The following is a 25,051-nucleotide window of genomic DNA, read 5'->3' as shown; positions in this document are numbered from 1 at the left end:
TTAAGAAACCTGTTGGACAGGTGACACTGATTCCTGGCAGAACTTCTGAGCCACCATCTTGCAGTCGCTTTCCTGGACCCGCCCAGCACAGCTCCTAGAACTATCATCTATTTGATCAGTGCAAATACAAAGAATGCACAGTTCCACAACAGCTTCGCAAAGGACCTGAGAAACCATGTTTTAGAAGATACTTTCGTTCATCGATAATTAATACAATGGACTACTTGTAAGTCACATGAAAATAATGCAAGAGCCTGAGGTATCTTACGCCAAGCCTTCTAAATAGAACAGAGCCTTGAAATTAATTCTTAGGTGAACCGTTAGATCACCTGAAGCTAGAAGATGTAAACTGTTCTGCTTATTCTAGGCTTCAAGTCATTCTGAGAGGCTCTGATAGTTCATTGGCAAGCCTGTCCTTGCAGAACCTGCACCTTAGCTGTGTGTGGCTACCAGGCACTTGAAATGTGGCTGGTCCAAACTGAGATGTGCCAGAGTATAAACTATGGCATACTGGGTTTCAAAGGCTCAGTTCAAAATTAGAAATATAAAATACCTCATTAATAATTTTTACATTGATTATATGCTGAAATAATATTTCTGGTATATTGCATTAAATATCTTATTAAAATTCAATTTCATGTCTTTTTTTTCTAAATGTAGCTCTTAGAATTTTAAAACATATTGGTATATATTATATACATAAATATGATTCTCATTATATTTCTATTGGACAGCGCTGCTCTAGACCCTTCTGAAGAATAAGCAGAGTAGCTCTTGTGTTCTGCTGACCTTGTCATTAACAGCATTTATAAGCAGCATTCTTATCATAAGATTCCCTTTTAATCTCACATACACATATTATATGATAAATGTGGTTTAGCCTTTGAAAAGCTTTAACTTGAGCATTGCCTTATCATCTAAGACTTTTACTCTCATAATTTGCTATCAATAACATTTTACTTTAAAAACTACAAACTTCGTTGGAATATTGACTTTGTTGGAACTAATGAAGCATGTGAATTTAGCTATTCGACTAGTTTACCAAATGCCCAGACCCACTAAAGGAGAGCAAACAGTGGGAGAAGTTATGATAAGAAATGACTGGACCCACAGATTGTTGGGAAGAGAGTTCCTTTATTTAGCCATTTATTCCTTGAGCAGCATTTATGAGATGCCTACCACCTGCCAACCACACTTCTACTTGTGATTTTCTATTTTATAGGCTTCATCATAGAATGGATATATCAGTCTCAAAAAGGAAGTTCTTTGATGGAAAACTTTTCAAATGTTGACCAACTGCCTCCTTTCCTCCCATTACCTAGATGATGGTGGCTGTTGCTATTTATTCAGCTTAAGGTGTGACCACACGCATCAGATTTCTGGTTGGTTGGTTGGTTGGTTTGTTGGTTCTCAAGAATAAAATTATACTATGTTTCAGGTTTTTCAGTAGCTTTTTCAACTAACTCAACATCACCATTAAGGTTTTTAAAAAGATAAAGGAATAAGTCAAACATCAACTAGTTTTCTTTCTTTACTGTGGTATGTCCTCCTCCTCCTCCTCCTCCCTCTCTAACCTCCACTGCAATCTCTCCTTTAATGGAAATGGCTTCAGTGTTTTGCCATATATTTTTCTCCAGGTTCACATACATGGGACAGAGTTTCAGGTTTTGGAGGGACCTGAAACTTATCTAATGCGGAGGACCATTTTAAGAAGAGAATACAAAATTATGAACATAAAAAATGTGCCCATGCAAATGGAGGCCTCTAAAATTTAAGCTTCATTCGCTTCACAGGAAATTACCTTTGCTTATGTAATACAGTTACACATATACGTGTACAGGGTGGAGGGGGTCTTGCCATTTATTTAAAAAAGGGGGATTATGTTATAAACACTCTTCTGATCAACTTTTTCTCAACAATATATAATAGAAATCATTAAGACAAGTGGTATAACTCAAATCAATTTTTTAAAATGACTACATAACATTCCATGGTGTATCTATACTACAGGTTATTTATTCAATCTTCCTCCTTATAAATACATAGTCTTTTTGTTTCTAGTTCTTTTTGAGGGGCGGGAGGCAGGCTTTTTTTCCTTTTGACACTACTAAAAATGCCACAATAACAATGCTTTTATGGTTTAAAAAGAAGAAATTCTTTGGAGATTTTTAATAAATTGTACTACATGTATTAATTTGGGGAGAAGCGGCAGTTTTATGACATTAAATCTTTCTATCCAAGAACAGAGTACATATTTTCCACTTAGACATGACCAACCCACAAGGAATTTACAATCTAACAAGGAAAATAAAGCTTGAATGCAAATAACCATTATGTAAGAAAAATGGAAAGCACAAATTGTGACATGAAATTGAGGTGGAGAGACTATTCTAAAGAGTGAGAGCTGATCTGTGTCGGATTTTACGCCCTCGAGTGGAGGAGGAAAATGTTAAAGGGGACGGGTATCTGGAGGAAAAAAGCTCAGCCAGGGTGCAGAGACATTCACGAAACAGTAAATAAGCAGCTCAGCGGGGATGCAACACAGAGTGCATACAGTGAAGAAACAGGAGACAGGCTAGCAAGATGGGCTGGACCTCATCCAAAGTTAACAGTGCCAGGACAAGGGAGTTTATCCTCATTTCAGCCAGGTAATGGGAGTGACAGCCAGTCTGGGACCAAGACAAGATGAGAGAGAGCTCTGTTTTAAGACCACTCAGTCAAGTGTGTGAAAGACCAAGAGGAGAAGGGCCTGGGCTCCTTAAAGAGCAGTTATAATAGTCTACCACAGAGGATGCAAGACCTGAGCCAGGGGAAGGAAGTGAGAACAGAAAGGAAGAGAGAGATGAAGCACACCCTGGGGCTCTAGCAACTGCAATTTCAAATACTCATTAGATTAAGGAGGGGAAGAAAGAGATGTTTCTAGTCTTGAGCCTGGGTGAACAGTGGAAGAGTGATGCCATTAACATAGACGAACAAAGCGGAAGCCCATGTTTGGGTGAAAGATGGTTAGCTTCTTCTCAGATGTGCTAAGTTTAACATGTAAGCAGGATATCCAAGTAGACACATCCTGAACAGAGCCCAGAACATGAGGGCTACCCTTGTCTTGCTAAGAGAGTGATAAATGTTCCAACTCCTCTGGAGAACCCCAACAGACGAGCTCACTTTCCAAAGGCTGAGTGGTCAGCCTACTCAGCGTCTACCGGTGTCTCATCTTTCAGGAAAAGTTAACTGCTTCTAGACTCCTCTGCTACCCCAGAAGTGCTCCCCCTCAACATCTCCTTATAGCACAGTGTAACTTGGACAGCCTTTGCCTAAAATGCCTCACTGAGCAGACAAGATACTATTCGAAAGCTCTGTAATGGCACCATGGGAAAAAATTCAGCCAACTCTTGGAACTGAGTACATTCAGCCATATTTCAAAATAAAAAATATGCAGTCAAAAATATTATAAGGCACAAATCCGGTTTTGCTTTAGCCAAAACCTAAATTTTAAAATAAAAGTAACATAATTTTACTACCAAACTATACTTTTAAATTATTTTTTCTCATAAACTAAAGGTTCAAAGTAATTGTCAATAAAGGTTTGATGAAAGAATATAGAGAGATTCAATATTTTCCCAAACTAAAATTTTGATAACTCCTGGTTCAAAGGCAATAACCAAAGCTGAAAGGATGAAACTGACAACTGTAGAAAACTGCAGAATGCTTTTATTTAGCAGCCAATCGGTTTGCAATACCTGGGTGCTAGGAAGAAAAGAACAATTTAATCAACGTGAAATTATATCTTGCAAAAAATTAAAGTGTACAAACCTCATAATGTTCATATTCATCCACATCAAATGTCTCAAAGTCAAAAAATCCATGTTGTAATCCCTAAAAGAAGAGTTTGAATTAGTTTTTTCATGTGAAATTGATAAAGAGTTCTAGCCATTTCTGGAATTCCTGTTCACAAATGATCCTGCCTGACCTAAAGGAGGAAGCTTGAAACCTTCAATTTGTGGTGCACATCTAGAAATCACCTAATATCCATAATTTTGCTTTGTGATTGTCTTAGAAGTGGGACTAAACACCTAGAAAAATTTGAAAATATGTGCCACAAAATCTGCCTCTTGAGGTCTAATATACATTAGTTTTGCATGTAAGATTATTTACATATATTTACATACATAAAATGGAACATACTAGCAAATGTACAGTTAAAACCTATTGGGAACTATGCAATTAATTTATACCTAACTATGACAGAATATATAATAGCGATTAAATTTTCAGTGAGAAGAAAAATCAATTATTCTTAGGTTTTATTTTCCTTTTATCATTAGTAAGATATTTAGTTAAAAGGGCATTTTTACTTAATAGGCCCTTATTTGTTCCTAAAACTCTACATTGAGATAATTTGTTTTATGGTGATAGTTTCTTGCACAGTAGAAATGTCCTTGACTACTCTCACAACTTAAAAGGAAGAACTGATCTTTTTAACAACACGAAGAAAAATTTCATACTCCTTTTTGTAACTAATGACTTAGAACTAAAAACTATCTGGCTTATTACTCAGATATAATATTTTGAAGAGAACAGAGTCTTTTTTTTTTTTTATGTCATGAAGCTATACAGGTTACATTAGAATACAAAACCACATTACTTTGGAAAGTCACAAGCTTCAGTCATTCAAAAGAGAAGAAGCTGTTAAGCCAAGTTTAGTACATCTAGCTTTGAAAACACCTTAGAGACCAGTGTTTTCCAAAATGTGGACCATGGACTACCTGCACTTAAGGTAATTTATACTAAAAATGCAGACCCCTAGGCCCCACCCCAGAACTATGAAATCAGGCTCTTTGCAGGCGGGATCATCATTTTTTTTTTCATTTTATTTATTTATTTATTATTTTTGGGGGGTACACCAAGTTGAATCATCTGTTTTTATACACATATCCCCGTATTCCCTCCCTCCCTCGACTCCCCCCCACCCTCCCCGTCCCAGTCCTCTAAGGCATCATCCATCCTCGAGTTGATCTCCCTTTGTTATACAGCAACGTCCCACTGGCTATCTATTTTACACTTGGTAGTATATATATGTCTATGCTGCTGAGACGAAGTGGGATCATCATTTTTAAAATGCCTTCTTAGGTGATTCTTAAAAATTCTGACAACACTGGTTTAGACAACCTCTACAGGATAAGTAGAACAAGCTATTTAAATTATTTTACCTTTAAACAAAGCAACTTACTTCTTTCATAGGTACCATTCCAGAGAAAACAGTGAGACTATATGCCCTGAACTACCACTTTCCTTCCTCTTTTTTTAAAGAGTGTATTTGTGTTTGTATATGGCTCTGTGTGTAATTCATACATATATAACCTAAGCTTATAATGACGCCAATACATCAAAATCAGAAAGATATGCTTCCTAAAAAGCCAAAAATGTGGCCATACTCTGTCTACCTTCTTAGGAGACACGGTATCCGTTGCCACAAAAACAGCTCAGCACACAGTGCTTTATGTAAGAGTGTACAGAGAGGTAATGTGTCCCAGTTGCTTAAAGACATGTTGAACAACCTATCAGCTCCTCTAAAATCTCGCCCACATGTGGGTAAAACAAACCCCAGCATCTGATGAAACAAGAAATTGACAGAAGAATTTATTAATAAGCAAAGTCATGCCATTCGTTTACAACAGGAAGGATGTCATAAATGTCTATACCAAGTTACCAGTTTCCATAATAACAAGCAGGGATATTCTGGTGTGAACTCTTTTTCAGTTTCATAAGTATTATAAAAGAAAACAGCCTGTACCAAATAGCAGGATAGGCAAAATAATAATAATACTAACAATAAATAAATTACCTTTTTCCACTCAGGCATATTTTTTAAATGCTACAATTTGGGACTGTATACTGGGTGATATTTCCATAAGAGGCTTTAATGGGTGTTACTGGAAGTGTGTGTTGGTGATATTATTTGCAGGGGATAGGCTAGATTATCTTGATAGTTTTTAAGTGAAAAGAAAAATATTTGAAAACTACTTTAAAGTTTTATGGGGTTTAAATCCATTTTAAAATGAAATATCAAAGTCAAAAACATACATACAGAAAACAAGTAGTATATTTTACCATAGCAATTTTTTCAACTTAAAACAGGGCAAAAGCAATGTTATATTACATCAGAGAAAAGAAACTAGAACAAGACTCACTACTGATACTATATTTACTATCCATGATAACCTTTGCCATGGGGTTATGAAACATGTACATTCCTGACCGAGAAGTCATGCCTATATATTCTAGATGGAATGATGTACTTTGAACCTTCATTAGAATTCACAATACAGCATGCGTGACTTCTCAGATTGTAAATCAATGTTTCCAAAACATGTTCCAAAGTCCTCAAAAATCTTTTAGATTAACTGCTCCATAATATATAAATAACCAAATAACTACGACTTGAAACTTTAGAGTGCAGCAAATGACATGAAGGGATTGTACAAACACAGACAGCAGGGCACCACTCCCAGAGTTTATGGTTCAGTCAGTCTCAGATGAGGTCTGAGAATCTGCATCTTTCCACAAGTCCCCACACTTTGACAACCACTGATTTATGACACGCCGGGATAGGATATCAGAAAGACTCCAGATTGATATAGAAATCTGAGTTAGAATGAGCCCTCCTAATAACTCCCTGTGGCCCTGAGAGTGACTGAACCTCTCTGGGGTTGTTTCCTCATGTGTAAAAATGAGATAATATTATCTGACCTGCTTACTACTTCATGGGCATGTAATGCTATGCAATAAGAAAAACAATGTGGAAATGTTCTCCACACTAACAGAGGAGAGTGGTGGCTTAGATAACTTCCTGTCTCTCCCACACCAAGCTCTAGCTTGAAAATGAAGCTGAGCAGGTGACAAAGCAATGTCATAGGTACGGCAGCAGACAGAAGTGATAACACAGTTTAAGTGAGAAAGGGAGACTCCCACTTCTATGAGAAGAGTTATCCCCCAAAACACCTCCCCTATTTGCCCTGTGGTCTGCATTTTACAGATCAATCATTGTTCAAGAAGTGGAAAACCTCCTTCTTACTCCCTCCCCTCTCTCCTCTCCAACAACAAACAAGGATATCGACATTATTCCTTTTTCATATTGTTAAGTTACGGTGTCAGCTACAGCAAGGAGATTGTTATTACCTTTCTGATCCCCTGCAAACAGTCGAGGATGGTGAGATTGTAAGTGCAATTTCCAAAGGAGGCGTCCCTATGAACACAAAAAAACAACATTAAAAACATGCATTTAGAATACTTAATAATAAAATATCAAAGTCAGTCAGAGACATGCTTGCTTGGCTTCACAGCTGTCAACATGGTAAACTCACGTAACACATTAGATCCTACTAGTTAACGCCTCGTACAGCTTAACTCAAGCACTTCTGAAATTGCTTTTATCCAACCAGCTGAGTTAATAAGAAAACAGATTTAGGAACCTGAGCTCTGGAATCAGGCTGCCTTCAAATTGCAACTCAGCCACGAATTGGCTGGGACCTCAAGCAAGTTATTTTACCTCTATGAGTCTTGGTTTCCTCATCTGTGAAATGAAGTTACCCATAGCAGCTACCATTCACAGGATGGTTGTCAGATTACATTGAAAAATATAAAGTCCTTCCTATAGTGCCTACCTCAAAGGAAACACTTGATAAATATTAAGACTATTATTATTAACGGTGAGTGTTTCATTAAGTAAAACACGTATCATCATGAGAAGCATGCAGACAGAGAAACAACCACCTGTCAGGAACATGGCAAACAAAAGCGTAAAAATTTAAGGGGGACGATGTATGCAGCTCAACTGAATCTGTTATTTTCATGGATTAAATGTGACTGCTTCTATTCCCTGTCCCCGCCCTCACAAAAAGATGCTAAGGAAAATGCTGTCACACTTCCAAACAATCTCCTCTCAGGATCCAGGAGAGCCTCTAACGCACCATGAAGTGTTCTATCACAAGAAGTGGAGACCTACTGCACCGAAAACTGAGTGCTTCATCCTTTATTTAAGTTTTTAGGGCAACTTAGCAGGCCTGCTTTAGGCAACATAAAACTCAAGTATCAAGTTCAGGTCAGTTAGCAAGAACTGGCACTGGAGCTTTAACACTAACAATGTTCCAAGGTGTCCGAGGCAAGAAACTTGACCTCAAGGCTCTCAGTCGCTCTGCCCAGCCCCCACTGCTGACCGGAAGGAAAAGAGCTGTCAGGCACCTGCCAATCACAAAGTCAAATGTACCACACAAAGTTGGTCCAAGTTGGGGGGTGGCCACAGAAGATGCTCCATGGGGAAAAAATGACCCTTAAAGGCTTTAACACATAATTAACATAAAACTGAGTCTTGTATCACAACCATCCAAGGTAACTTGAAACTATGGCTGCTAAGCTACGTCAGCATCACTGAGTTTCAGCATCCTGATAGCCTAAATTTTACAACAGTAGGTTAGCAAAGCAGAAATGTTTAAGTCCTGAAACTTCAAAGTTAACCTCTATTAAAGAAGGGTTATTCTAGATATTTCATCCTGATTTCAAGAGTTCGTTTTTTAATGCCATCTGAACTCATGGGTCAGTGTAAAACAAAATAGCCCCCTTTTCAAATACCTTGTAAACACATAAACCATATATTAAGAAACAAATATTAATGGATTAAACCAGAGAAAGGAGTAGCTGGGGATCTGAGACAAAATTCTAGTTCATATAAATAACCGCACATTCCTTTGTAGGAATTTGTCTTTTTATAAAAGGCAAGGGTTCAGAATCTTCTGTGTGTCATGGACCCCTTCAGCCTTCTGATGAAGCCTGTAAGCCCTTCTTCTCAGAATGTTTTCAAATGTGTAAAATAAAATACATAGAACTAATAGAAGACTAATGGAATTAAATTTAAAGTTATCAAAATATAACAACAAATTTAATGAACATAAATATCTTAAGGTATATGCAACAACTGTAACAGGATATTAAAATGTCTGTAGCTTCCACTGTGAAAAAGTCACTTATGTTGCTAATACTACTATAGTTTATTTCCAACATTTACAATTGAATATAATCTTATAAGTTACAAGGTTAGTGAAAATAAAGATATTTTTTGGTCACCTAAACTCATCGATTCTCTGAATTCTCTCCACAGACCCTAGATTAAAAACGTTTTGGTAAAAAAAAAAAAAAAAAAGAAAGACGTAGGAAAAAACTTCTCTGCATTTAAGAAGAGTAAAAGAAATGATAAGAATTGAAGGTGCTCCTTACTTCCTCAAGTGTATCTTCCCACCTAGACTCAGCTAAACAGATTCACAAATATGTTATCAGAAAAGCTCCAGATCCGGTCTTTCTTACTGTCTGCAAAGCAGGGTGAGATTATCATGATATCTCTTGTCCTAGCACAGCCACAATTTTTACCAACGACTGAAAAGACAGCTCTGGTGACTTGGTGATCAAATGTGCAGACCTGAGAGTGAAGGGAGAGTTAACAGGACATCTCACCAAATTACGATACAAAGCAGTCACAGCAGGCTAGGAAGACAGGCACACATTTACAAATTGAAATACAATAAAGGATGCAATGAAATTAAGTCACATCCTCAGGACTGGGGAAAGTTGATGACATACCTTTTTCAAACACTTACTATGCTGGGTAATTTAGATGCATTAACACATTTAATCCTTATGAAGGCAATAGGTTCCCAAAACCTGCCCTCATAACTAGGTAAGAGAGAAACGGCTTATTTAGTGGCACCTTGCTCATAAATAGTCAAAGGAACATAACCATAAGAGTGAAGGGACACAAAAACATATTACATATTCTCTGGGGGAGAGAAAGAGAGAGAGATAAAGGCGGCAGAGTAAATCCATGCACCTACCAAAACCCCACTAAAAAAGAGAATTTTAAAAGGCTTTTTTCAATGGAACCCAATAAGGTGAGACAGAATGAGAGCAGACAACAGCAACAAAATTCTGAAAGCTGGAAATCAAATAGATGAGTGATAATAAATTAGAAGATCAAGAAAACTGAATACTAAGGTGATAGTGGAAAAACCAGAGCATCAACCCAAGTGATACCAGATAACTCACAAAAGGCTTGGGAAGTGGCAGCACTGGGTTCTTCTGGAAGTGAGAATGAAGGAAATGACTAAAGTAAGTTTGGAAGTACATTTAAGAAGCTGAAATATTTTACTCTATAAAAGCAATATTGTCTCCCATCTTACAAACAGATTTTTCCTGTTGCGTTTCCTCAACCACCCAACGTAGTTAGAACCATCTAAAAATAAAATAGTTGGTCCTGGAAGGCAGCAAGACACCTGCCCCACACAACACTCAAGTTTGAATTGGACAATGGCTTGCAAGGCATATTTTTCACCTACATTGTTATGTGAAATGCAGGTGAAGGTTAGCAAAACACCAGGCTCTATTAAACTCGAAAGTCCTTTCCTACTCTGAAATTACATCATTATTCAACACAATGGATGATTTCTTTCCTCTCCGTATCTCTCTCGTAAATCCTTCCCAATAGAATTTAAACCTACCTAAACATCTCATGAATGCATTTACTTCTCCTCAGTTCTGCTGCCTCTCACCTAGCACCTCTAACGTAGACTACAAGAGTTCCCCACATCCACTCGCTGTGTTTCTAATCAGTTCTCTTCACTGCAGCCAGAATGATATCTTGAAAAGGCAAGTCTGGTCCAGTCACTCTTCTGCTGTAGCCCGTCACTGATTCCCACTGCTCTCTCAAGGAAAGGTTCAAATCCTAAAACAGATACAAGGCCTGTGGTATCTGGCCCTTCCTGCCTCTCCAGTCTCCTCCTCACTTCATGCTCCCTCACCCTCTGCGCCCAGCACAACACCCTTCCCTGAGCTCCTCAGAGGGGCACTCTGAACCTTTGCTCCTCTGGTCACATGTTCTCCAACCACCTGTACCTCGGTTACCCTACTCACCCTTCAGATCTCAGCTCAGAGATCACTTGTCTCGGAGGAAAACCTGCAACCCCACCCTGGCTAGACCAGGTCCCCAGCATTTTCCTCCACTGGACTTAACTACAGTTTGACATTGTATCCTGATGTGCTTATTTGATTCTCTGCCTCTCTCTCTACAATAGTCCTGAAGAAGACAGGAGCCACACGTTTTCTATTCACCACTGTCTCTTTAAGTACTAATACAGTGCCTGGCATGAAACAGATGGTCAATAAATGTTTAAATTAAGTAAAGAAGCTTCAGAGATCATCCCAAGAAAATGTTCTATAATAGCCTATAGCCACTTTTGTTAACTCAAGAGCCTAACACCTCAACCCTCACTAGCAAGAAAACCTTTCTTTGCATTAACCCCAAAACCCTTTTGTCCATTTAAGATCACTGCCTTCTGTTCTCTTTGCCAAAGAGTATTAATTGAATAAAGCTAAAAAGCAGAGACATTCAAAGTCGTTTTCTCTTCCTTTGTCAAGTGGCACTAAACACACTTTTATTTTAACCCAGACACTTTAGAGAGGCTACACAGAGCTTTTAGGATTTAAATCACCATATCAATGTGCTACAAAGTTTTATACTCCCACAGTTTTCATTGCAGTTATGGTTCCCAGTTGTTTATTTAACTCCTGGTTTGGTTTTTCACTCATTCATCCATGCATTCATTTATATTTATTGAGCCAAATAGTTAGTGAGTTGAATAAGAGGACATGTATTTTTCCACCTCCCTCATAAAGGACCACTGAAATCCCATAGTCATCAACTGAGGGAAAACTCTTGCACATCCTATGCTGCCTGGGAAAACTACAGCTCTAACTCTTATCTACCATGATAGTTTTACCATGTATTGCGTTACTGTCTTAAACAGGTAAAGACAAGGCTGCTCTTCATTCAGGAGATAAGGTAATAGCCCAAACACCCAAGATTTCTAATCATTCATCTCTGCTGAAGAATAAACCATGTGTCTCTAACCCCCAATACAGAAGACTAACATTACAACCAACAGTTGTCTAGAGACACCCAAATACAAATTTAGCTCAGCCTCATGCTTGATCATCCAAATTCCATCCATCCCGGCAATTCGATCTTTCTAAATGTGATTTCTGGCATAACAGTCAACTGAACCATAAAGCTATTATGAAGTGATTATAAAAATCACTGGCAATCAATACATATTTGTTGAACGAAAAACTAAATGTATGAATATTTTAAAAGGTGAAGCAATTGGAATTTTTGTTTTTTTTTTATATTTTTACATTTACTTTTCAGAGAAGCAGTAGATGAACAATTAAATTGAAGAAAACTACAATCATCATCCACAAAGAGATACAAAGAGGCAGGGCTTGATTCTCTATTGTCCTAGAGCTGTCTTTCTACAGGCTCTCAAGGATCAATTGTCAGATATTCAAAAATTCTGAAAGCCCAAGTCAGCATTGGTGGGAATATTAACACCACAGAAATGAGCAAATGCTTTTTACTTACAGAGCCGGTTTACCAACACACCACTGCTTACAGCCTACAAATCTAAGAAATCACTCAGAACAAAGCAAGCCTGTAACGTTAACCATGAGCAGATGAAAGAAGATATTTATACGAAACAGTAAGAAAGCATTTCTGGTAATGAAGTTGTTTGAAATGAAGAGAAAAAATGAAAAACAGAGTCACAGTGTTTACAATGTGGAGACGACATGAAAGAATAAAAAAGAGCTATAGTAAATGGACTAAGACATAACAGAAATGACTGTGATTTACCCATCTTGATTCTATGAGTCTCTGTAAATTCTCCGGATAGCAAGTAGTTACGAGGTAGGCGAATATCTGCAGAGCGATGGGTTAGAGAGGATCTCAAAGGTCATCTGAGCACCCTTCCAAGCACTGAACTGAAACCCATCTACACAACCAGGACCAGATCATGAGCTTCGTAAGGACAGGGAATGTGTCCTTTATGTTGTATGCCCAGAGGCTAGTACAGCGTTGGGCACATTACTATGCTGTAGCTGTTGAATGAATGAATGAATGAATGACCATTAGGAGGAGACCAATATATGCCTGAACAACTCTAAGTGGCTGGGAACTACCCACATTGCAAAGCAAAAATTACATAAAACAAGCTGTAATCATAAACTATGTACAATCACAAAAATGTGATCGAGATCACTGCTTTCCAATGGAAATACAACGCAAGCCACAAAAGAGAGCCACGTGTAATTTTAATTTTTTTATTACTGTATTAAAATAAAACAAAATAAATTATATTAATTTTAATAATATATTTTGTTTATTCCAACATATATTATCATTTCAGCATGTAATCAACATAATTATAAATATGATATTTTACTTTTTTAACACTAAATCTTTGAAATTTAAATGTGTATTTTATAATCTTGCAGTCTATTTCAGTTGGGACTACACAAATTGCAAGTACTGAAGAGCATATGTAGGTAGTAGCTCCTGTCCTAGACAGTTAAGCCCTAGAGTAATTTGTGTTGATACCTGGGAATTACATAACATCCCCAAAATACTTTACACAGTTGTCCAGAGTACACCTGGCTTCCAATCTCTGAACACATCCATGACATATGTGCACCAGCTCCAGGGTAAAGGGTAAGCCAATTGTTTATATTATCTAGACCTACAAGATAAGAATGTATTTGATAAGAACTAGTGAGGAGAACAAAACTCTTTCCCACTCATGAAAGAACAAAATCAAATGGCTTCATGGGACAGAGCTGAAAATTGAACATGACAAAAAAATGGGACACAGAATCTCCTGCTTTTCGGATCTAACATAAAACTATACCCTAATCATTCTGCTCATCTAAAGAAACAGAGCCATGTGAAAATTCATTTCTAAGTCAGGCTTAAAAGGTCATATAAATCAGCAGAATAGAATCTGTCTAGAACTAGCAATAACAGATGCCAGAAAAACAGACCAAGGGCTGTGCTCTGGGCCTTTTATCAACACCTGAGCGTTCCCCAGTTAAGCACAGTAATTTTGCCTTAAAGATAAAAATAATAGTAAATTGTCTTTGAGTCCAGTATTGAAAACAAAAGCTTCATAGATGAGGTATTCAACAAAATACCTATGTTCATTAATGTGAATGATTGCAAATTTATTGCAAACCACCTTCATCAACTAAGGCTGGCTGCTGGAAAAGTACCATAAAGAGTACAAAAATTTGGCACTTACTCTTCTACATAAAGTTTGGTACACTGATCTGAAACCATAAAAACAGGAATAACAAAAAAAGTAACCTGAGCCAATTTTCACAGCTCAAACCATCAAAGCACTGCCATGTTCAAAAAAAAAAAAAGAAGAAGAAGAAGAATAGATATAACTCACTTCCTTCTGTGTATTTAGTGCGTCATAGAGATCTTGACCGTTGTTTCTGTTCTCAGATTCTGAATAGTGATACTTATTTACCACTTTAACAAGAAAACCTGATAAATAGTCTGCTTTTCATGGTGGTCCAAGTTACTCAATACACTCCAGCTGCTGAGAATAGATTCAACAGTTTGGACTGGATAATCTGTTTTATTCTATTTTCAAGACTCAGGAAAATGGCCCATCCTCACTATTCAAAATGACTGCATATTCTTTCCCATCACATCAAACATCAAAAGCAAAAGTTTATTAAAAACCCATGTAGGTAGAAATGACCCCAAAGATCAATGCTGAGAAGCAAAGAGGTAGCCATCATAAAGAAAAATTGAGAATGAAAGTCTTAAGAGAGCATAAAACAAATTTTGTTTTACATTTTTGATACTCGGGGGAAAACATGGTAAAGAGAACTTTCCCTTTGAAGTACAAAGTTAATTGCTAAATAAACTTTAACAAAAATCACAGCATCATATTTAAGCTAACAAATATCTGGTTCAACATTTTATGTAAAGAGATACATTTTATAATTGCATCTAACATCTACCAGCACGTTTACTTTGCTTTAGAAGAAAGAAGGCAGCCTAATGCCAAGTTCTAACAAAGAAGTTGACCTCTCTGAGACTTTGTTAAGAGCCCTACAAGTTCTGGCATGCCCAAATGAGATTTCCCATTAAGACTCAGCTGCATTAAGAGTAGCTCAGAAAGTCATCCCCAAGACACAACAAACCCATCCCTGAACACAAACAGTATGGGTTCATTTTAATGACAAATATCATTAAAGGATTGCTAGGGGGAGGTCTGTGGGTTCTCTATTAAGGAAGGTTTTCTGGCGTCAAGGCTGCTTTAAGAGAAAACTTGCTATTCCTGTTCATATTAGATCAAATATCATTATTTGATAAGCCATCTATTTCTAAGACTCAGGAAACCGCACAAAACCATTTCCACAAATAGCAGCTTATTATTCTAATCTCAAGAGATCTATTTTATTCCACACAGGTGTAGATCAGGAAATGTGCCCTAGAGTTTCAGAAAGCTACTCGTAGTTCTGCTGGATGTTAACAGAAGTGGCGATGGGGAGGCATTTCAGGATGAAGCACTTCAGAAAATTCTGAGTTAAACAGAGTTAAACAGGTTACTTTATTACTCAGAACTATTCAGAATCTGTAAAATGGAAATGTGCCCTGTAAATCTCCAAGATGGAGAGTTCTAAACTTATTTGATCGAGCCTGTTTTTTTTTTTTTTTGCCAGGGTAAACCTTATAGAGCAGTCCTTCACAACCTTGGCAGCATACTGGAGTCATGTAAGTCGTTTTTAAAAATACCAACACCCAGACTTCACCCCAGGCACATTATATCAGAATTTCTGGGAGTAGAACCCAGCATCAACATTTTTTAAAGCTTCCCAGACTTTTTAAAACCAAGTATGAGAACCAATATAACTTTGGGAAACAATGACCTATAGGTCACTGACCTATAAGCCTCTTCTCCAAACTAAAATAAAACAGCCACACAAAAATATGTTCTTGGACCTATCCAGGAAGAGACTCACCGAAAAAAAAAAAAAAAAAACACTAAACTAAAAGCTGGTGGGTGATAGGACATCCAGCATTCAACCAGCTTCATTCCACTGGATGTCAGAACAGCACCCTACCTCAACCTCCTCTCTGCACCTAGTTATTATTTTTTAAGTCACGCTTTCTGTATTTGTCACAACTGGGCCCCTAGATGTTATTTATTGTCTATATAGTTGTATTCCCCATTTAATTTCATATGTCATAGAAAAATTGGGTTTTAGTAGATTTATGAATCATTAATACCAAAAAAGTTACCAAGCTAATACATATGGACCAATAAACAAAGAAGTAAGTGCAAAGTGAATTTAAAAGCACAAAAAAGATCTAAAAGCAGAGTTATGCAATTTAGATGGGTTACCTTTTCAACGTTCTGTGAGATTTAGAGAGTTTTCACAAACACTGTTTTATGGACACCCAAAAATGCAAATTTAAAAACCACTGCCATTGACTGCCAAGAAAATAATCTAAGAATTCCACTAAAGGTTGGTGGTCTCGTGGAACTTTAGACAGGCTGCAATTACTATGACTTTGTAGAATGACTGGTCAACAGTATAGACTATAAACTTGGTATTACACTGACAGACAGGAGGTGAAACTACAAAGATTCATACCAGGCTTGCCAATTCAAACTCTGGCCCCAGAACTGAAAAGCCCCTTGTTCCCTTGAAGGCCAACTGCCAAGCCTATAGTAAAGATGGATGGACTCAAAGAATTAAAATAGGTGAAAAATACCCTTTGCCTCAGGCTTCCTAGGTGGCGCAGTGGTTAAGAATCCACTTGCCAGTACAGGGGACAGGGGTTCCATCCCTGCGCCAGGAAGATCCCACATGCCACAGAACAACTAAGTCCGTGTGCCACAACTATTGAGCCTGTGCTTTAGAGCCTGTGAGCCACAACTATTGAGCCCATGTGCCACAACTACTGAAGCCCACATGCCTAGAGCCTGTGCTCCGCAACAAGAGAAGCCACGGCAATGAAGAGCCCGCGCACCACAACGAAGAGTAGCCCCCGCTCATGGCAACTAGAGAAAGCCCTCATGTAGCAACGAAGACCCAACACAGCCAATAAAGAAATTAATTAATTTTAAAAAAATACCCTTTGCCTCTAGTTTTGAGCTAAAGTCACTCTTGATAAACACATTGGCTATCCTTAGTACAAGTGAAAAGCGCAGTTTTCAACACAACTACTTTACCATTAAATGGAACATCCTAAAACTGACTTGCAGACAGTAACATCACAACAAAGCCCCCTTGAATGTCACACCAAGCCAGAAATTCAAAAGCCTCCAAAGTCTACTATACGTCACGTAATCAAGAATAGGCAGTAAACGGGGGTGGGGGTGGAGGAACTGGGTGAAGGCAGTCACAAGGCACAAACCTCCGTTATAGGACAAGTGAGTGCTGGGGATGTAACGTGCAGCATGATGACTACAGTTACACTGCTCTACGGCATATCTGAAAGATGCTGAGGGAGTAGATCCTAAGAGTTCTCATATAAGAAAAAAAATTATAACTGTTTGAAGTGATAAATGTTAATTAAACCTACGTGGTAATCATTTCACAATATATGAATGTCAGGTCATTACGTGGTACACCTTAAATTTATATAGTGTTGTATATCAATTATATCTCACTAAAATTGGAAGGAAAAAAAAGAATAAGTAGTAAATCTACCCAAATCTTTTTTTTTTATTTGCTTCATCTTCAGCTATTTTTTTTTTAGAGTTTAGCTAATTTTTAACTAGGTTAATAGAAAACTGTTAATTTAAAAATTTTAAGACAAATCCAAAGAGAAAAACTCAATTAGATAGTACTTTTGGTTACAGTAATACACTGCAAACATCATATTATATAGTATCCTACCTAACCTACCATTATAAAAAACAACCTATGCCCTATAAATGAAAAATTACAACACCTAAACCCGTCCTTGGATTGTTATTCTGCATTTTCATCTTAATGTGAAAGATATTCATGATGCCTACCCCCAATATCTCCTCCAGTCTCCAGTTTCTGTGTTAAATCTCCTTCCTCCTGGAGCAGGTACTTAGTTGTCCTAATAACCTTTAGATCCGTAAGACTAACACAGTGACTGGCACAGAAAAAGCAGTATGTAAATTAACGTAAGTATTCGCTGGCACACAAATAAGAGCCCAATTCCAGTGCTTGAGAGAAGAGTCAGCCATATTTGGTGGAGCGTCAGCCATGCAAACAAATAATTACAACGTAAGACATTTGTTTTCACAGTGTATGTAGCAAATCGTAATGTGGCGTGAACAAAATGGATTACACAAAATATAATAGGAAATTATAGGCACAGGACCTGCCAAGCCTCTAGAAAAATGAGCAAAGGTTCTATGGAAGAGACTGCTCCAATAAATGTTTGTGAAATCAAGAAATCTTGAAGAACTGCATTGTTTAAATTAAAACCTTAAAACGCTTTTATTAGAAAGACTCTAAAACTATATAGCACAAATGCTAACACATGCATTTCAGTAAAGAGGGCCTATAAAGATACCAACCACATGTCAACAAGCCTTCAAAACTGTCCTCATTTTTCTTAATTTTTAGACAATAAAGCAACCACATTTAAATAGCAGTTCCTTTGAGGCTTCCTGTTTTTTAAATAAAAGTGTTAATTCAGGAGCAGGATAAAAAAATCTAGACAATGAAGATAAAAGTGTAATTTAACAATAAATGGGGTGGAAAACCTAGTGGATGACAGAATCCAGATTATTAAAGGAAAGCCAAGGCAATGATGACTGACTAGAACTAGTATGAAGATGATTCCTGATAATATTGCATTAGCCTTAGTTGATCTGGGCTGTAGACTAAAATCAACTCACATCTTATCTCAGCATTAGGAAAAAAATCTGTTTCTGTAATAAAATTCCAGAAAACTAGGAGTATTCTTTCAACTAAATTTTTCACTGAATTATAAATGCACATTGTGTGGTATTTTCTGCTTCAAATGTATGATTTATGAAGACTGGATTTAGAAAGGCAACTTAATTTAAATACAACTCTTGGTGTCGAGTTATCAGAAAAATACAACTTAGTTACATTCAAGGTCAAATTTTTAGTTGGAAACAGGTGCCTAAACTAAGGAAAAAAGGCGGATGTCTGTGTTAAGCATTCCTTTTTTCAGGTAAACAAATTACTAAAATGCTTCATGTCTAACAATACTACAATATTCTCCACAGTACTGTCTCAGTTTCTTTCTTCTAAAATACATTTGAGACCATGTGGATTAAAAAGCTACAGTTAAAAAGATAGGAAACAATCTAAACATCTACCTGTCAGCGACCGGTTAAACGCATTCTTTGTACATTATACAGCAATAAGACAGAATGAGGAAGGAAGCTCTCTATGTACTGGTGTGAAAAGATATATCCAGGATAAGTGAAAAAAAATCAAGATACAGAATAGTACATACAGTATGTTACATTTTGTGATAAAATTGGGAAAATAAGACTGTATATCATTATTTGTTTATATATGCATAAAGAAACTCTAGCAGGATATAGAATAAAATAATACCAGGAGTTATCCAGAAAGGACTGGACAGATAAGAATCAAGGGTAGGAGAGAGAATTTTCACTACAAACCTTGTTATATATTTTTAAGATATCTGAAACATGTTAATGTATTTATGTTTTCAAATATTTAAATAAAAACAATTTGGCAAAATAGGCTACAATTATACTAATTATGATTTAACTCTATGTTAAATAGTAATAATTTTCTTACTATCTTTTCTTGCATTCCAATCTTATCAATTAATCAAAAATTCTAGTTCTCAGGAATCAAATAACCTATCACATATAAGCTAAAATATAATTATGCTTAAAGGAAGAATTCATTCTTTCCTTCTCCTCCTCCAGTATCTTCATCTAAATTGATAATTAAGGATAGCAAGGCTCATCTGTCTTGTGAAACAAATACATCTCCCATGACTTCTGAGTGGATAATATCACAAGCATAAAAAGTAATATATATTTTCCGCTTAAAATGTTTGAATAGCTGCAACGTCCACTGGGCCTATTGACTGGAATTACAATTTTACAAATGTTATTACAGCACTCCAATTCCCAGGTGCATGTGTTAGTTTCAAAATAACAACACAAAATTGTAAACACTTTTCTAATTTGAAGAACAAATTTAATGAGCCCTCACTGTCTCAAGGAAAAGTACACCTATGATCCCTCATTGTTGGCCTCTCTCACCACCGATACTATGGCTCCTACAACAGAGGATGTTAGAAGCTGCCGCAGACACAATCCCTTGCAGGGCTTTCCAGTAGGGCACTCTGATGCCTAACTTTTCCTCCTCCATTCTCCACCTGCCAAACCCTTTAAAAGTTTAGTTTCCATGAGTCTGACACTTTCTCACATTTCTGTCAGAATCTTTTCTTCTATTTTTATACAACCCAACTTTTAAACAGTTAATGATGTGCCTATAGAGCTACCTGACCCTACTAGAATATGCGATCATTAGAAATACTTCCTATTCATATTTATGCCCTTGTGGATAAACCTAATTGCTTCTTAATAATAGTAATAGAGAAAAACAATGAGAAAAACAAAAACCAGGTACTGTACCAGGCACAGTGATAAATGTGTTACCTCATTTAATCCTCAGGACAGCCCTGAAGCCACTGTACAGAAAAGGAAACTGAAGCTCAGAGAGGAGAAGTAATTTGCCCAAGTTACATATACTTGCTTGCTATATATAGAAAAGAGCAGAATGAACCCTTGAACCCAGGCAGTGTCTCTGCCTCCAAGTCATACGCTCTTAACCACTCTGCTTAGAATTTAGGAACCGACTAATATTATTACTTCAAGGAACTGAAAGTTTATATCCCACCAAAAGTCATAAGTTGAAAGCCTAACCCTCAATGGAATGGTATTAGGAGGCAGGACGTTGGGTAGTAATTAGGACATGAGGGTAGAGCCCTCCTGAATGGGATTAGTGCCCTTATACAAGGGACTCCAGAGAGGTTTTTTGCCCTCTTTCCACTATGTGAGGACACAGCAAGAAGTAAGCAGTCTGCAGCCCTGAAGAGAGCCCTCACCAGAACTTGACCATGATGACACCAAATTGACTAAAACAATTACCTTTTTCTAAAAAACAGAACTGTGTTGTACAAAGAGCTTTCAAATGATAGAAGCCATTGCGGGGGGGGGGGGGGGGGCGGGCGGGGGGAAGCTTTGTCTTCAGCATTAAAACTCTCCTCTACATAATCTGTAACCTTTCATTTGCCCTTCAATGGCTCATCAGCGCATGCTCTAGGTAGCTTGGGGATATTTTCCGCTCACTGTCCCATAACTCCAGTACTTTACCCCTTGTTTTCACTGAGAAGATCAAGCATACTAGGTGTTGTCACCCCGCATTCCTCCTCCCCACTTTGACCCCCACCCTGTGCCCAATAATACTCCCGTCCTGTAGGCTGAGAAACAGACATGGGAATCCTTTGGATCTGAGGGGATTTTGTCTTAATTTATTCATTAAATATTTACGAAAAGCATGTTTAAGCGTCAGGCACTGAGCCCTGCCCTCTGTGAGTTTACAGGAGAGTAATGAAGACAAGGAGACCTCCTCAATCTCTCCTGTCTCTTTCTTGCATTACTGTTGGTAGTTCTGATATCAGTAACAATAACAAGCAATCCATATGCTTCCAGATTTGGACACACAAATAAATAAAAGGCGAAAATATTAGAATCACTCACAAATCTATCAGAGACGACTGCTGTGGAAGTTCTGATGTACATTTCCTTCTACTCTTTAAATAAGTGCAAGTTTACCTGAAATTTTTAAAACACCTTTTTCAGGTAATACTTACAAAATATTCTTCTCCAACACTGTGACGAGAGACAGCCTCCTCAGGATGGAAGCTAGATGTGTCTGCTAAACAGGTGACTTAGGGTCCCCACTAAATATGTGCTTCTGGGAAGGTACTTTGAGGGTGTTATTCTATATTCCCAGCCCCTGATGTTTAGTCAGAGCTCAGTCAATGCTCACAAAATGAAAGAATGAATGAATGAATAAATGATGCAGACTACTGAAATCTAATAAATCTTGACATGGTTATTAGGTCAAAAATCAGGCGTTGTTTGTGCTTAAACTGTCAAGGTACGGAAAGAATTCAAGGAAAAAATTAACTTCTAAAAAGAGAACGCTATTTTATTCTTACGCGATGGGGGAGAGGGTCTCTACAAAAATGAAATAGTAAAAACTACTATCTCATTTCATTCCATATAATATAATGGTCACAGTCTTAATACAATTTAAAAACACAATAATCCAATTCTAAAGTAGTGAGCTATCTAACAAAGTGCCATTGCTCAAGTTTCCAAAGCAGTTATACCTGAATGGAAGATAGGGGGGATTTGAGCCAGATAGGAGTGCTCTGTAGGCTTCTTCTGGTGTCTTCTTTAAATAGATTACCTAAGACAAATAAATAGCAACATTTAGAACACCACCAAAGAATGACACAAAACTAATTTAATTACTCACCAAATGTGCATTTCCCTTCTTCCACTCTGAACGCGACAACTGTCATGGTGATAATGTTGATCTTTAGACAGAAAACAAGCTGCCAAAATTTCCCTTTCAGCTTGAATCTGAACAGCAGCCTTTGGCTTAGAGATGAGTAACAGCTTAAAGACACGGGGCAAATCCATAAAGGGGGCATCCAGGGCTGGTTACAAGGCACATTGAACAGATACAAGGGCAAGGTTTCCCTTTCGGAAGCAGAATAACTGTACCTCCATTATTGAACTGTGTTTCCACCAAAGACCAGTACAGACTTCCCTGTCCTTCACAGGAGATCTGCTGTGAGATGATCTAGTTCCTGGTGAATTCTGGAAGACATCTCAGAGCACAATACCCATGGGGGATCTACACAGTTCTCTGTTTGCTCTGAGGAAAGTGCATGTTGCTCTCTAAACAACCAATAAAATCACAATGAAATGGCAGGACATGCACGCAGGTAAGAGCACTGGAAAACATATTGGCTTGGCTCTTGATGTCCAGGATATTCAAATCCCTCCAGTCCAGCATGATAAACTAATTGTAAAGAAACAAACAAAATAGAGCCCTCGAAACCAGTAAACAACCTCCATTTAATCAACTTATTGACTGTATAATAGATGCCAGGTACTGTATCAGATACTGGCACCTCTCTTAATGGAATTTACATTTGTGGGGCAAAAACGATAAGTAACAAAAATAAATACAGTCCGAGAGAAGTGCTGAAAAGGAAATAAGCAGAGTCCTGGAAAGAGGGTAGATTTACTTAATACCCTGAACATAGTCAGGGAGGGGTCTCTGGGAGATATGCAGGAGGAGAGCCATGGGAACAGCTAAGGGAAAGGCGGAACAAGGGCCAGGATTCTTGAGGGGGGAAAGAGCGTGGTGAGTTGGACAGAGGAGATCAGAGGCTAGGGTAGGGGGAGGAAGGGAAAGCCACGTAGTGGTCAGATTGCAAAGAGCACGGCAAACTTTATTCTAAGTGCAATTTAATATTTCAATTCTCAGACAAGAGCACTGATCCTTTTCCTCTATAGCTGTATCAAATTTCATCCCTAAAATCCTCTCTACCTAGAATGAATGACATTATTTCCTTAATATGTTCCAATATCAAAACCCTATGCATTTCAACAACAAGAATGACAGAGTCCCAGTTCTTAAAAAGTAGGGTTTTCTTCTCTATTTACAAAGTTTCTTTGAGCTTTAAGCTGTTCCAGTAGCAATATATTACATAATTTAAATATCAATAATTTCAAGACTAGAAAACACCTCAATTCTCTAAAAAAAGAAAGCTAAAATAAATACATAAAAAATACTTCTAACTTTATTAAACAAGCTCCATATTCCCGCGATAAGTAAACATGAAGGTCTGATAAAGCACACACCAAAGCTGAATATGAAACAAAAACAGCACAGAAAATGAAACCATGATAAAAGAATGATCGAGACATGAGATGCAGATTCCACCAACGGAGAACCACATCTCCAGTTGCAGCTCAAATAATTACAAAAATTCACTTAAACCAAACCTAACTTTCAAGACCATTTTCAGTAACCAATATTAAAACAGGACTTTGTTGTTCCCTAATGGGTAGGTTATATACTATACTCAACAGAGTTGGTTATAATGCAGTGATTTTTCAAGCCTAAAGAAGTAAGTTGACTACGCCTGCTAAAGGGAAAGCTGCTTGTAGAAAGCTCCTGTGTTTGGATTAGATAAGTAAAGCTTACACAACCACTTTTGAAAACCAAAAATATATTTCCCTCCTCAGGAGCAATTACATTAATTCCCTTTAACTTTGAGGCAATCATTCTACAGGAGGGAGGTAATAGCCCACATGAAAAGACTTCTTTCAACTGGCTACCCCACTGAGTTTTGCTACTCATCTTACCTGCATGACTAAGCACACATGACCCATGTTCTCACACTGTAAGATGAGAGTCTTTGTTTTTATTTTTATCCCAATGTTAAATTATTAATAAGTGCAAAGTGAAACCAACAGAGGCCATCTAAATTCCAGGAAGATTCCGGGGCAGGTAAATGCAATGTCCTTTTACAAACTGATGATAGGTATGTCGGAGGGTGGTGAAATATTCTAATAAAGGAGTGCATTACTGAATGCATGTACGCCCAGGTCATTAAAGTACCAAATTCCATTTTTCCAGGAGAAAAAATGTCATGGATTCTTATGCCAGGTCTTCTTAGATATGTTTCCTATTAAAAAGACAGAGAGACAGACTAGGCCTGATCAGAGCTCAGAGAGAAAACATTTATTAAGCCTTTGCTGTTGAGGAACCTAAAGCTAAGAAAAGTAAGGAACTTCCCAAATTCGCATTGCTGTTCTGTGATGCAGTTAGAATTTGTACACAGATCTGATTCCAAAGCCCATAATAATTCCATACGTTACATCTGCTTGAAAATATAGATGCAGACAATGGAAGCAGAATCTGGAAACAAAAAAACAAAAAAAAAAGATTTCTACTCTTCCAATTTATAAGTGCCATTACACTTGACTTTTAAGATTAGGTGACTTCAAACTGTTAACAGTAGTTTCTAAGGAACAGGGCTGGGGAAGGATTAGTG

General features: G+C 37.5%; 1 protein-coding gene across 1 annotated transcript in view; it reads right to left on the bottom strand.

Moving 5' to 3' along the window:
- CDC14A (cell division cycle 14A) overlaps window positions 1-25,051 on the bottom strand; it is a 152,967-nt gene that overhangs the window by 72,794 nt on the left and 55,122 nt on the right. Inside the window, exons 5-7 of the mRNA XM_057741603.1 lie at window positions 22,304-22,383; window positions 7,177-7,243; window positions 3,811-3,873 (exon numbers count right to left, since the gene is read on the bottom strand). Of these exons, the coding sequence (XP_057597586.1) occupies window positions 3,811-3,873; window positions 7,177-7,243; window positions 22,304-22,383 (210 nt within the window). The remainder of the gene's footprint in view (window positions 1-3,810; window positions 3,874-7,176; window positions 7,244-22,303; window positions 22,384-25,051) is intronic.

The sequence above is a fragment of the Hippopotamus amphibius genome, chromosome 1, assembly GCF_030028045.1.
Source record: "Hippopotamus amphibius kiboko isolate mHipAmp2 chromosome 1, mHipAmp2.hap2, whole genome shotgun sequence".
NCBI lineage: Eukaryota > Metazoa > Chordata > Mammalia > Artiodactyla > Hippopotamidae > Hippopotamus > Hippopotamus amphibius.
The sequence above is the reverse complement of the archived record's forward strand: the minus strand, read 5'-3'. Positions and strand labels throughout refer to the sequence as shown.